The sequence below is a fragment of the Natator depressus genome, chromosome 9 (assembly GCF_965152275.1).
Source record: "Natator depressus isolate rNatDep1 chromosome 9, rNatDep2.hap1, whole genome shotgun sequence".
Taxonomy (NCBI): Eukaryota; Metazoa; Chordata; order Testudines; family Cheloniidae; genus Natator; species Natator depressus.
The window spans coordinates 83,597,691-83,612,709 of record NC_134242.1 but is presented as its reverse complement, the minus strand read 5'-3'; the positions used below and the strand labels follow the sequence as shown (position 1 = coordinate 83,612,709).

Below are 15,019 nucleotides of genomic sequence, written 5' to 3'. Positions count from 1 at the left end.
TATGCTTCACTTTTATTAGATGGCCACCTTAGTGAAGTATAATAAGCTAGTTACTGAGTGGTTCCTTAAGACACGTTTCACTATACTGATACTGTAAAAACTGCACCAAAGTAGCTGCTCAGCAAACATAGCATAACAGAATAAGTCTCACTGTATTACCAACAACTATTTAAACAGCCATTTGTGTGTATTACACCCAAGTTACTGTTCATTAGCTCCATTAGGTTAAAATAGGTCTTACATAAATAAGTCTTTTGAAGAAAGCCCTAAACATCTGTTTTGCACTCCAAACTTCAGTCTCTTCAAATGAATGGCAGACATTTATTATACTATTTGTCTTAAAATGATGTGCTGATAATTTCATTCCAGTTACTTCAGCTGGAGTGTTCTGAATTAGCTTAGGTTGTACATAAAAATAAGCAGAAATGCTAGGACTAAAGCTAAAGCTCCAGTGCATGGCAGTTAACCACCACACAATGTGATAAAATCAGCACTGAAAAGGGAATTCTCAGTATTTTCAAGAGACAAAAGCATGCAACATAATATAGCGAGTGAACCAGAGAATAGATTACAGCAGGCTAATGCAAACTTAAAGGCACAATTTCATTGCCTTATTCCACAAGCAGTCCCACTGAAACCAGCATGACTATTTGTTGAGTAAGTACTACTCAGCCTGAGTAAAGGCAGCCGAACTGGGACCTGAGAATTTACAAATCTACTCAAGTCCCTTGACAAATATTTGAGATTGAATGGATTGACATCTAACACACATTCTTTCCCCATTTTCAAATGCAAACACTGCTTTTTTGAGCAACACCTGTCCCTTAGTATGGCAGAAGATCTGGAGACAAACTAGCAAACGTAGAAGATAGGTATACCTAAGTATTAGTACCAAGAGAAGTACAATTCTGAACTGGAATAAAGATTGTGGAAGAAGCATAGGCTGCTATAGTATTAATTTTAACGTGGGTATTTAAACAGCTTGTACAATGCCCCCAACACAATGAAAGGAGTGATTAAAGTTACACTGTATAGGTATTTTCATTGTGTAAGTATACTGAAGAATTACAAAGGATAGCAACAAATGCTAAATCTATTAGGCACTTTATTAAGAATCCTTACATTTACTATAACTCAGTTATCTGAAGCATATGGCCCAAAACAAACATTTTAAGATGATTTCTGTATTAACTAATTTAAAATGAACACATATTCTACCTGCATTAGGGTTTTGTCTGGCACTCACTGATGTAATACCAAAGTACTAGTTACTCTTGTACAGTGGGCTTCTGTAGTTGGATTTGTATTGTAAAATACACGGAAACTAAGTTATGCACACAGGTGGTCTATATTAACATTACTGCCATTTGCCTCTCATTCTCCTTCCAACACACTTTCCCATTGCTTATTATACCCACTGTTGCTCTATCGAGATCAGCTGGAAATCCAAAAAATGCCATAGAATTTGATGAAAAACAAGTCCAAACTTAAAATAAAGAAAAACACTTGTAACTTTTTGCCTTAACAAATAAATGTTAAGATACTTACAGGATATCTAACAGTTATGACTGGGTTTTCTTCAATGATGATTCACTCTACAGTAAAATGGGAGAGAAGAGTGTGGGGGAGAGAAGAGAGAGACTGATAAGATTGTGTACCAAGCTAACTAAAAATATTAAATGTAGAAACCAAAACTGAAACCTGCTATTTATGTACTTAAACAGTGAGGATAAATTCATGTTCTCCCCTATCCTTTTGAAAAAGAAGATGGTGTCACTACTCTTCTATTTAAATGAATCAGAGCAAGTTTTCATCGGAGTCACAAAATATACAAGTTACTCACATTTTAGTCTTGTACTTTGAACATATGCAGTATGCTTTAGTCAATACAGGGGGTATGTGGGTGAAAGTTAGTGCCCTGTGATAATGCAGGAGGTCAGACTAAATGATCAAATGATACCGTCTGGCCTTAAACTCTATGGAAATCTACTGAAATTACCCGTATGACTGTGCACCTCTGGCACCTGATCCATCATGTATTGACTGAGGTTAAAGTTGTGAGCCATTAGAACATGCATCAGCCAGCGTTCAGGGATACAAACAACTTCTATTCCTGCAGGTTCCGTCCCCCCCAGCCCCCGGGATGTATTGTAACCAGTGCTTAATTTGTAACAGAAGAGGTGCCAAGGCTCAACTAATTTTGTGCCAGCGCTGAAGCAATTTTTTTTTTTTTTTTTTACTTTCAAACTGACACAGCAAGCCAAGAAGTTTTACCAGGGCTACAAACTGCCAAGCCTAGAGGTGCCAGTGCTCAGCCCTGGCACAAATTAAGCACTGATGGTAACCATAGGCAGGATATGCTTGTCTTAAAGGAGAGAGAGCAAAGCTAGGCCAGGCTGGATTGCCTCTAACCACCCCATGGATTCCTGCCTCTAACGTAACAGTGTAGTAAAAGATTTCCTTCTTCTACCCCAAATGTAGTATGTGTCTCTCACTCATTCCACTCCCCAAAATCATATTATGTTTTTACAACCTCAAGTGTGGCCAAGATTTAGTTCTGCATCAGTGGTATCTTTTCTATACCTATAAGTGTTATGACTTTAAAGTTTGTTATCTCTCTTCAAGGATAAGGAGTACTTGTGGCACCTTAGAGAGACTAACAAATTTATTTGAGCATAAGCTTTTGTGAGCTACAGCTCAAATAAATTTGTTAGGGAGGTAGGGACAGACAAAGAACAGATACCGGGAGTCAAGACAGGCTGGAGACAAGGGGGAGGATTTTCACAGGAATGCAGTATTTAAGGAACACTCCTCCTGGTGCATGATGTGCTTGCTTTTAGACAATGGTGGGCCCCAAACCAAAATGGAGTCACATGTGCTAACTTTTCCTTAACATTAGTCTCTAAGGTGCCACAAGTACTCCTTTTCTTTTTGCGAATACAGACTAACACAGCTGCTACTGTGAAACCTGTCTTCAAGGATAGTTACTTTTAGATTTAAAATGCCCTAAATTTTCTAACAGATTATTAGTTATAAAATTCTTCTCCCTCTGACCCTTAGATAGTTGGATTCATAGGGCAGGTCTACACTATAAGTTGGTCTAACTTACATCATACAGGGGTGTGAAAAAAAAAAAAAAAGACACCCGCTGAGCAATGCAAGTTACAGCAACATTGCGCTGTCCACACTGGCACTTAGGTTGGCGGGAGACATTCTCCTGCCAACATAGCTTCCATCTCTCACAGAGGGAGAGTAATTATGCTGATGGGAGAGCACTCTTCCGTGAGCATAGACCATGGTCACCAGATGCGCTAAAGCAGCACAGTTGTAGCACTTCTCTGTAGACCTCCCTATAGTAACTAAGACTTTTCCTGTAGTGTAGACAAGGCCTATCTAAGCTACGCAATTTGAGTTACATGAATAGCATAACTCAAGTCGACGTAGCTTAGACCTACTTACTGCAGGGTCCACACTACACGATGTCGACAGGAGACGCTCTCCTATTGACTCCCCCATCTCTTCTCAATCTGGTAGAGTAAAAGAGTTGACGGGAGAGTGATCTGCGGTCAATTTAGTGGGTTTTCACTAGACCCGCTAAATCGATCACCGAAGCATCGATTGCTGCACGTCAATCCCCTTGGTAAGTGTAGACAATGAGAAGTCCCAATACTTTAAAAAGCCACACACAACATGTTCTGAGAGTTGCTATAATAGCTTTTCTTGAAACATGAGACGAGTACAAAAACACAATATTTTGTGATTTAAAGGTCTTATTGGCACTTATGGGATGATGTGTATAACTAAGGCTTTTCTACTCATTGGTAATGTGACCATCCCAAACGCATGCCATTTAAACCTTTATACCACAGCATATATTACACATAATAAACAGTCATTTCAGACCAGCAGACTGTCTAGATATTGATTTCATTTGGTTACAAAATGAGCCCTGGTGCTGACATCTAAGCTTATGCTTTCATTGTCTATTTTTCCATGTGTCTTTTTTCTTGCGGGGGGGGGGGGGGGGGGGAGAACGGGACTGCAAATGTCTTGTATCTGTGAAACCATCAAGGACATTCTCAAGGCAAGCCAAGTAGGGATTACTCCAAAAAGTATGACAAAGTTCACATTGTATCTCTGGGTAAAAATCCTTGTCTTATGAAAAAGGACAACATTTCGTAATCCTAGAACACTTAGGGGAAAAAACCTAGTAATATGCTACATTACATCAGTTTAGGAAAAAAATGTTGTACTGCAAAGCCTAATTAAGTGTTAATTTCAAAACCCTTTTGCCTACACACTATTTATTTTGGAGACAGTATAGTGGAGCTTCCGTTTCTTGAGGCAGGAACTATATTTTCAGTGGAACTGTACTACCCTCTGTTTAAAAAGAAACTAGCACATTTTCAGTACTAACACAATCTAAACAACAAACAATAATCATAGCTATTGTCTGTTGCCTTCTGATAGCTACATTTTCAGTGTTCCCACTGGATTTTCCTCCATGTTAGTCAGTTCATTTTTTCAATTTTGAAACAAAGCTTATTCATCAATATGCTAGCTGTCTAGACGAGAGCTCATTCAGTTTGGGAGGAATTGTTACAGTACAAACATCAAAGTCCTCTCTCATAAGCCAACAGCACACTTTATATTACTAGCTACAAGTTAGTTACAGAACTTTTATAGTTCAGTTGTCCAAATGCTTGGAAAAATATATAGTACAAGTGATGTCATTGCTTACTTACATAAGCATTACCATCTATGGTAGGTAGTAACTAATAGTTACAACATAGTCTAGCTTTGATGTTCAATTAAAAGCTTCAGAGACAGTTTTTGATATGCATCTCTTTATTCTCTAGCAACTAAATCCTTCGAAGAAAGCCTAAAATAAGGCACCAATTCTGGGACATCAGAGAGGCCATCAATTTATGACTAATTTTTAAATGGCACACACGGAATAAATGGCAGGCAAGAGATCTAATTTTTCCAATAATTGCTCTTAGTTTTATTATCAAAGCTTAAATTAAGTTGACAGTTAAAGAATGGAAAAAGAGGGGGCATAGGTTATAGCTCTAGAAGCTGGGACAAAAACTATTCACCAAGGATGAAATGTACTGCTCTAGATTTCAATAGTTAGACCAGAGGAAGTAATATTTACTCATCAAATGTTTGCATAAGCAATTAGAATTCCAAAGTATAATTTTAAAACTTATTTTAAGTGTGTTTGCCCAGAAATTTTAACCTGTGCAATTTAATTGCAAAGAAGCATGAATTTAACAGTTATTTCCACTAGCAAGAGATTCTGTTACTACAAAAACTCATACAGAGGGACAATGAAACATTCAAAAGCATATGAATTGGATTAGTTCCTTGGTTATTTCAAAAGACTTGCCTATGTTTGCATTGGTTGTAAAACAGCATAAATAGAAAAATGAACATTTCAGATAAAGAAGCTGCATTTACAAAAATGTCCAGTTATAGTGAAATAAATCGGAATAATGAATATACGATAGTAAATCTTTTTAGTGAGGAAGTGGAGTGTGGGCTGAAAGAGCAGGAAGTATTTACTTTTGTAAAGAAAGACTAGAATTTGGAATGTGTGAAAGAGTTTAAATAAGAGAGTTTTAAATGAACACTTACGGTAAAATCCTGGCCCAAATGAAGTCAGTGGCAAAACTCCCTTTGACTTCAAATTGGGCCAGGATTTCACTCTTAGAATGAGCATTCAAAGTTTAAATTCTTTCAGAAGATGATACTGAAACCTTCCACCCACAAAAAAGCCAAATATGAATAACCAAGAAAGTTTCTGGAATTTGTCTATCATTTAGACAAATCTACGCATTTTAGAGATCATGGTAAATATTCACAAAAGGTTAGTGAAAATCCAGTTTTACACATTACAAAGATATAACAGAGCACATCAAATGAATGTATAGGTTATTACCATGATCAACAGTAAATATTAATCTTGACCCCCTGGATTTATTCAAATACTAGAACTGAAAGTCTATTTTACTTTTTGGTTTTGAAACAGATTCAGAGGAAGAAATTAAAGATATTGAAACAAAGATATTGCTGGAAAGAAAGGACTGGGTTAAGCAGACAGGAAAATGCGTTCAGTACACCAACTACTCACCAAATTTCTTTCCAAGATTATTACGGATGTCCCTAGGCACATGAATAAGAGAGCACTTATAAGGCAAAGAGACAAGCCTACGTAAAAAACATTAGGAAAGTTTTAGGTCTTATTTCAACCTCTATATCCCAGAAAGCATTGAGAGAAAAATCAAGGGAAATGAAATGATTCAATGTTTACAAGTGATGTCAATGTTCTGTAAGAACAGACTGTGCCAATATTTATGCAACTTAAAAACTTGCTGGAAAATAAGCATCCAGAGACCAGTTTTCAAGTTTGTTCCTTTCTCAGACAGCTTTCTGCATATTTTTAGGTCATTATGTCACAAGGCACAGGAAATACAAATAGGACCAGACTTTCCAGAACCTCCGTGACTTCTGCAGCTCCTATTTCTGACCTTGACAATATTGTTCTATCTTCACTACACAATTTATATTTTTTCTGGTAAGGAACGAAAGAAACTCAAGACAATTAATAAGGTCTCATTTTGCTTACAGATCTACCTACTAGGACCTTTACTCCTATTGAAGTTGGAAAAGAAAAATCTCCCTCTCAACTCCTTTTGCCCAGCCCATTTCCATAGGCTTAGTACAGGATTTGGCCTCCTATGGTAAAGCTCAACTATTATGTATCCGAGTTGAAGATCGGTATTATACATACACACACAATGGGTGATAAGGATAAATTCATTAATGTTCGTGAGGCATCCAGATACTGCAGTGATGACTGTTATAGAAAAACCTATAAACAATACTAAGGAAGTAAATAGTTTTAGGGAGTGGCACACAGTACCCATATACATTGTACTACCACATGATCCCAGGGTTCTTAAAATAATGGTTCAAGACTTCCATGCATGTCCTGCTCATCTGTTCTTTAACCTCCTCGAGCTCTACTTACTCATACAAGTCTCAAACTGGGATATCAAGAAAAATTTGCGTCCTTTCATATAAAATAGGACAAAATGAACATAAACACCCTCCTCCCAACAGATGACAGTACTATTTATTTTTTGCATTCCAGTAGCACCTAAAGACTGCAAACCAAGGTTGGGACCCCATTTGGGCTAGGAATTGTACACCTATAGAAGGCAGTAACTTCCCCTAAGAGCTTACAATGTAAAAGGAAAAACTGATAGACAAAAAATAAAAAAGCAATTTGCCAAAAGTACAATTACTTCTGTTTCCCTTTCATCTGTTTCCCTTTCAAGCCTTTCCATGCTTTCCTTGGATTAGGCTGCCAGTCAGAATTCTTCACACAGCTTGAGCATCCACATTCCCTCCCTACCCCTACAGAAAAAAACAAAAAAACAAAAAAAACCCAAAACACCTCAGCCTCATTTTCAGACACTTACAGAAAAAAACAGGGTTGAGGTGTGGGGGGCAGGGGAAGCGAGGTCTCCCAAGAGTCTCCCAAGGCCTCTTCCACTGTTGTCCTGTCCCTAGCAGCGGAAAGTTCTACGTCATTTCCTCTCTGCAGTTAGGGTGCAGAGGAGGACATAGGCAGCCCACGTGGTCTGGGAAGTCAAACATAAGAACTACGAGATGTGTACATCTTCCATTAATTCAGATAAAACCTGAACACTCAGACGTAGAGAGATTGGTCATAGGATTTATTAACTTCCCTGGCCATGCAAGAAACAAACACCTGAATGAATTACACTTCTCCATAAACATATGTAGTCTTCTACCTTTATCTGTGATTGTTCTAATAGAGGAACATTCTTCACTAAGGAAGAGTCTACACTACAGCTGCTGGTTGATTTAAGCTACGCAATTTGAGTTACATGAGAAGCGTAACTCAAGTCGACATAGCTTACATCTACTTATTGCAGGGTCCACACTATGCTATGTTGACAGGAGATGCTCTCCCGCTGTCATTGCTTCCACCTCTCGTTGAGGTGGAGTACAGAAATCGATTGAGCGTGCCTTTGCTAGACCTGCTAAATCGATGCCGCTGCATCAATTGCAGCAGTGCCAATTTAACTCTGTTGTGAAAACCAGCCCTCAGTAATCAAAGCAAGTTTACCAGTTTTACAAAACAAACAAATCCACACACATTTCAGGACACCATGCACCAGAGAGGACACCAGAGAATTACAAAATGAGATCAGAGGTTTCAGTCACTGGTGTTATCCCTCATGGTGATCTCAAGAGGCAAACAACAGCTGTATCATATTGCCATCCTTTGCAGAATTTTTCACTTCAGAGAGAAATACCGCGTGCTGATAAATGCTACAGTGCTTGCCATTCTTGCTTTTGAAATCTAACTGGTTAACCATAAATATGACTTAGAGTATAGCACCTGAATCAGATAACACTTGGATTGGTGAAATGGGTCAGATAATTTTTGGACTGTTCTCTGATGATCACAGATGAAAGCTTCAGATTATCCACTAGGACTGGTTATTTCTATGGAAAACCATACACTTACTTAAACTAATTCACTCTGTAGTAGGGGACCATTTGAGCAAGGAGGAGATGCAAACACTTTGAGGTAGATACAGGAAAGCAAAAAAAAGAACAATGTTGCACATAGAAAGGGGGTATATAAAATATGCCAAGGGAAATTTATTCCTTAACACAGTTTAATAATTGTTTCTCCTTAGAAGAGAAAATAATAGGCCTCTTTTTATGCTCAACCACCAAAATTATGCATTAAAATTTTGAGTTGAAATTTCTCAAGTTAGTTTATCCTCTTATTCCAATTTCCTCATGTACATCTCTTCATTTGAGGCTTCTGAGTGTATCCTTTTTGCTAGTAGGTCTTTACTTCCAACCATACAGTATTACTTTGACCTCAAATTTGACCTCACTTTTCAAATGTACTGTAGTCATGTTCTATTTTTAACACGTTCTAGGAAAGCAAAAAGAATGAAAGCTATATTATGTGTAAGGTACTCTGTGCAAGTTCACACCACTTGTTTTTAGTATGCCTCAGATTAATATGCAACTACAAGCTCAAAGCAGAAGTTTAACATGATTTTTAAAATGGCAATTTTAAAAAGGGAATTCTAAATTCATACCAGTTCCAAAAAACTGAATTTAAAATACTTATGGCATACAGAGAAGGTTATTTCAACTGGCATACGGAGAAAGAAACCAGTGCAGAATTTTAGCATGGTTCCAAATTGTAGGTAACTTCTCTTTTGAAAAAACACTGCAAGTTGATGCAAAAATAAGATGTGTAATATTTCTATGACAAATGTAGGCATGTAACTACATCTTGGAAAGGTAAATGAATACAAATCATTACTTCTCTACAGTAGGAAGGTAGCTCTTGACCTAACATTTCAAAGGGAAAACATAACAGATAATTTTGCCGATACTAAGGGCAGGGGCAGCACACTGGGAATGTGATATACCAGCTTTTCAAGCAGTATTCTAATAAGTTGTAAACTTATTTAAAACAAAAACAAAGTATAATTCTCCAGATAAGTGGAGTCCACTATGAAATGCGTGCCTTTTCTTCAGAATTTTCATTCCTGGAAATAAGTACATAGTACAGTAAAAGCGGTTATCGGCACTTTACCAACTGGAAACCTTTATAAACTGGTATTTCTGATCTTCACTGAAAGTCCAGTTTATAGTCTGGTTGGCACTGGGGCAGCAGACTCCCTACCTGGCTCCATGTGGCTCCCTGGAAGTAGCGGAGGAACAGCTATGAGGGGTTTAGAGTGCAGGAGGGCTATGGGGTGCAGGCTCTGGGAGAGGGTTGGGTGTGGGAGGGGGCTCGGGACAAACAGTTGGGGTGCAGGAGGGAATGCGGTTTCCAGCCAACGGGAGCTGTGGAGCCAGTGCTCGGGGTGGGGGCAGTGCGCAGAGCAACCTAGCCGTGCCTCTGCCTAGGAGCAGCAGGGACAGGTCGCCACTTGCGGGGAGCCGCCCAAGATGAGCGCCACCCAGATCCAACCCCCTATCCCAAGCATAGATTTACTTCAGTTTAAAAGTAATTTAAAATAAAATTACAAAGTGTGAAAGCTCAGGGTTTGATCAGTCTCCCGGTTCTGCATTCACCTGCTGAGCAGGAGAAATGAAGCTACCCAGATTAAGATGGTGATCAATTGTTCTCCTTGTCCACTAGAGGTTGGCGTAATGGGCTTAATTTGCAAGCATGGAATATTTAGGTTAGATACTTGCTGGAGGATTCTCTGCTCCTTGAAGTCTTTAAACCACGATTTGAGGACTTCAATAGCTCAGACATAGGTGAGAGGTTTTTCGCAGGAATGGGTGGGTGAGATTCTGTGGCCTGGAGTTGTGCAGGAGGTCGGACTAGATGATCATAATGGTCCCTTTCTGACCTGAATATCTATGAATCTATATTAGGAAAAACTTTCTAACTATAAGGATAATAAACTTTGGAATAGGTTTCCAAGGGAGGTTGTAGAATCCCCATCACTAGAGGTTTTTAAGAACTGGTTAGACAAACACAGGCCAGGAATGGTCTAGGTTTACTTGTTTCTACCTCAGTTCAGGGAGCTGTACTTGATCACCTCTCAAGATCCCTTTTAGCCCTACATTGCTATGATCTGCTCATACACCACTCAAAAGTCATAATCCTGTGTTTGTGACAGTAACCTCAGCAATCAGTTGGGATGTCAGTGCATTATGACATTAGTTAGGGCAATCAGGGACAGAAAAAAAATACAGGATTTGTGAATTATTTTGCAAACATCCCTAGTAGTAAAGAGGGGATAAGAAATACAGAAAATGAGCAACCGTATCTCTCCATATAGAAAACTTTGAAAACATTTATGAGTGTATAAGAGCGACTTATATATATTTACGTTTCAATGGTCTGATATTTTTCATTACATTCTGGCGCGTGCGTGTCCAGAGTAAACTTAGCGCCTTGATTAAATATTCTACAGGGCCAAGACTAATGAAATAAAGTATTTACTTTTGGTAGTTTGTGCTATCCGGGTGACTATAGGACATCTGTATGAAAACAGTGATAAGGGGCTTATTCAAAAAGCTTAGCAGATCATTAATGAACTGTTTAAATATTGCCTACCCTAGTCTTGCAGCTCTTGTAGCCTGTATTCAAATATGATTTGATACTAAACATTTGTACATCATGACCTCACAGGTGTTTTAAATATTATAGTGAGAGGTGCATCAGAAGTGCCTGAAGTAGGCAGAACATTCTTAAAACGAGATTTATATATATATTACTAAGTGAGGTGTGGTCTACATCTAAAATTAGGTTAACCTAGCTACATGACTTAAGAGGTATGAAAACTTCATACTCCTGGGAAACATACTTAAGCCAACCTAAGCCCCACTGTAGACCGCACATATTTATCTGCTAAACCAGCAACTAGTCTGGCATATTTTTTCAATTACTGATTATGACCAAATGCCCCCTTGTATTTACACCCTACATACTATTGTAACATCTTCATACAAAATATGTCTTGTGAGGTATCATTTGAAAACTAACAGCTCACTGGTCAATATCATGGTGAAATGCCTTTAGCAACATTGTGTAAAGTTATGAACATAAGCTAAAATTACCACAAAATGTGCTTACCAGACAAGTCAGAGGAGGGGAGGAAAAAACTTGCTTCTCAAAGACAAACAAGCTGACGCCTCTAGTCAGGTGTGCTTAAAGTTGATTGGCAACCACCAGTCAAAGTGCCCATTCTTTGGCAACGAAGGGGGGCAGGAACAGATTGATCTGCATTTTAGCAAACAGCAACATGGAACCTCTTTCACCATGAGATTCCATGTCTTCGTCCTCACGTTGGGAAGGAACTTTAGGAATAACCCTCATGAAAATGCATTTCAAAGGGTGACTGACTATAAAAGTGAAGGACAAAAACAACCCGTGGATTTTCTCTCTCTCTCCATATTGTACTCTCTCGTTCACCTAAGACGACAAAGGAACTAGATATTAGACGTTGAGGGTTGGGGAATCCCACCTTGAGATTTTGGTCAGCAGTGTTGCTGGGAGCATGTGATAAGGATTTTACCTTGAACCAAGTCTAGTTTAAGTTTTAGCTATAAGAAAATGTTTTATCTTTATTTCTTTTGTAATCATTTCTGACTTTAATGCCTTATACTTGTATTCAATTAATCTAGCTCTTTGTAGTTAAACTTGTTTTATTTTTTCTAATACAAACGATTCTAGTGTTCTGTTTAAACTGAGCTGTTAACTCCATTTAAAGTAGCAGGCTGTTGGCTACTGACCCTTACAGGGGCAATGGACCTATAATATCTAAACTCTCCAGGAGAGGACTGGACAATGCAGAACTCCTGTTTAAGATAAAATTCAGGATTGGGAACATGTTGGAGTCACCCTGCAAGTGGTAACCAAGGCTGCTGGAAGCCAGAGCATGGCTAGTGTGTTTCTGACATGCTGCTGGGGTCAAGAGTTCCTGGAACAGGATGCAGCTATACACAGACACTCAGGGTTTAAAGAAGGTTACTCATCTTGTGCAGTAACTGGGATTCTTCAAGATGGTTGTCCCTGTGGGTACTCCACTTTAGGAGTTTTGGCACCCTACCCTTGAAATTGGAGATTTGTAGTAGCAGTGCCCTCGCTGACCACTCCAAATGGCTACTTAGCACATGAAGCCAACCATCCCTCAGTTCCTTTTCTACCCCAGAGAGAGTCAGCGTGAAGCTCCGAAGTAGAGGGGAGGAGGGAGGGTAGTGGAGCACCCACAGGGACAACCATCTCGAAGAACCTCAGTTACTGCACAAGGTGAGTAACCTTTTCTTCTTTGAGGAGTGTCCCTGTGGGTGCTCTACTTTAGGGGACTATGGAGCAGTACCCCTCGATGGAAGGAGAGGCTTCAGAGTATCTCTGACAGTGGATAGCAGAGAGTCCGAACTGAGTGTTAGCAGAGGAATGTTGTTCCAGGGCATAGTGTTTGGTAAACGTGTGGGCTGAGGCCCAGGTAGCTGCCCTGCAAATGTCTACGATACATACATTATTGAAAAACGCTACTGATGAGCATAGCGCTCTGGTGGAGTGCATATGAACCCCAGCTGGAGCCAGGATGTGGCTCTGATGATATCACGGGTAGATACAACCAGAAATTCAAATAGAGAGTCTTTGTTTTAGAGATGGCCTCACCCTTCGATTGCTCAGCGACTGATAGAAAGGGACATGATAATTTTCTAAAATGTCTTTGTTCTTTCTAGATAGAAGGCCAGAGCTCTACAGATGTCAAGAGTGGGAAGGGATGCTTCCCTAAAGTTGGCATGGGGTTTTGGAAAAAATACAACGGGTAAGTAAATGGGTTGGTTTAAATTAAATGAGGCTACTTTAGGGTGGGCTCTTAGGATAATTGTCTTTATGGAATGTGGTAAGGGCAGGTGTGTCATTAGTACCCTTAGCTCCCCTACTCTTCTTGCTGAAGTGATCTCGATAAGGAAACCTTCAATAGATGTAGCAAAGAGCAAGTTGCAAGGGGTTCAAATGGTTTTCCCCATGAGGATGCGTTCAGGGGAACATAAATACCCAAGGTCTTCAAGGTTGTTTGCAAGTCCTTTAAGGCAGTGGTCTCCAAACTTTTTGGATCACGCACCCCATGGGCCAGCTCTAAACGGAAGCCAAAAAAAGAGCTGCCGCCGGCATGCCGCTGAAGAATCAAAGGTCCAGGAGCGCTGCTGCCGCCGTGCTGGCAGCGCTCCTCCTGCCGTGCACCCCCAGGGATGGTCTTGCACGCACCCCACTTTGGGGACCACTGCTTTAAGGTATGAAGAGCTGCATCTGTGCTCTCGGCAAATAGTTTTTGGCCCTCAAAGGGCAGGTCCTCAACTGTGGCTTGTACTTCCCTAGGGAATTCAGTCATGAATGAAGTCATGAGGCTCGACGACTTGGCCATGGATTGGGCTGCCGTGTCAGCAGTCGAGGGCAGCCTGCAGGGCTGTTTTGGCGATTAGGGAGCCCTCTGCAACGTTGTCTTTGTATTGTTCCTTTGCTTCCTCTGGCAGTTGATCAATAAAGGATTTCAATTTGTTGAACAAGTTGTAGGTGTACTTTGCTAAGAGCTGAATAATCTGCTATACGAAATTGCAACGAGGCGGAGTAAAATTTGCGTCCAAAGAGGTCAAGCCTTTTCCAGTCCTTGTTATAAGGTGTAGTTTTTGACTGGGGTTGTTTTCCCCTTTGATGCACCACCTCTACGACCAGTGAATTAGAAGCCGGATGAGTGAATAGGAACTCAGCTCCTGTTGCTGGTATAGAATTTTTTGTCCAAGCGTTTAGAGGATGGTGGGACAGTGGCAGGTGTCTGCCATATTATCTTTGAAGGGTCCGTTATGGTTGAGTTAATGGGCAGAGCTATCTTTGCTGACAGGAATGCCTGCAAGAGGTCAGTAAGTTTGAGCTGGGTCTCTGGCAGCTCTGCTAAAGAGATGTCCAGGAATTCTGCAACTCTTTTGAATAAGTCCTGGAAGGACCTGAAGTCATCTCCTGTGGTGGGAGGTGGTGGCATAATTGTTTCATCTGGGGATGAAGACGAAATATGGGTGGGTGGCAGTGTATCACCTTCAGGAGCCTCTTCTGGCTCCTCTCCCTCTTCCTCCTGGGCCTCTGATGGTGGTGGGTTCGTGGGTGAAGGGGACTGGGTGGCCTTTGTTGCCGGCGGGTTGGGGGGGGGGAGGGGTTTAAGGTTCTGGGCTCTGTATATTGCCTGTGGGTCCCCGTATGGTCAATTGGGAGGCATGACAATGGGCAGTGGCATCCATGGTTGTGCCTGCCAGCTTTGCTACAGAGGCTGTTGTTGGTGAGAGGGTCCCGGTTTCAGGGAGGAATGACGAGGGGTGTAAAGGCTTGAGTCATCCTCATCACTGGATAGTGTGGGTCCAGATCTAACAGGAGTGCCTACTTGGCTTGGTCCTGGCCTGACTGGGGTGCCCTCAGTGCCGA

At 40.4% G+C, this 15,019-nt stretch overlaps 2 protein-coding genes across 4 annotated transcripts in view; one reads left to right on the top strand and one right to left on the bottom strand.

Moving 5' to 3' along the window:
• Positions 1-14,076, top strand: part of LOC141993236 (uncharacterized) — a 53,347-nt gene extending 39,271 nt beyond the window's left edge. Inside the window, exons 3-4 of the mRNA XM_074962664.1 lie at positions 13,288-13,373; positions 13,928-14,076. Of these exons, the coding sequence (XP_074818765.1) occupies positions 13,288-13,373; positions 13,928-13,946 (105 nt within the window). The 3' untranslated portion in view covers positions 13,947-14,076. The remainder of the gene's footprint in view (positions 1-13,287; positions 13,374-13,927) is intronic.
• The window catches only part of ACSL4 (acyl-CoA synthetase long chain family member 4), a 48,629-nt gene that overhangs the window by 20,789 nt on the left and 12,821 nt on the right, over positions 1-15,019 (bottom strand). For all 3 annotated transcript variants that reach the window (XM_074962493.1, XM_074962495.1, XM_074962496.1), the window contains exon 2: positions 1,549-1,595. The gene's annotated coding sequence lies outside the window, so the exon portion shown is untranslated. The remainder of the gene's footprint in view (positions 1-1,548; positions 1,596-15,019) is intronic.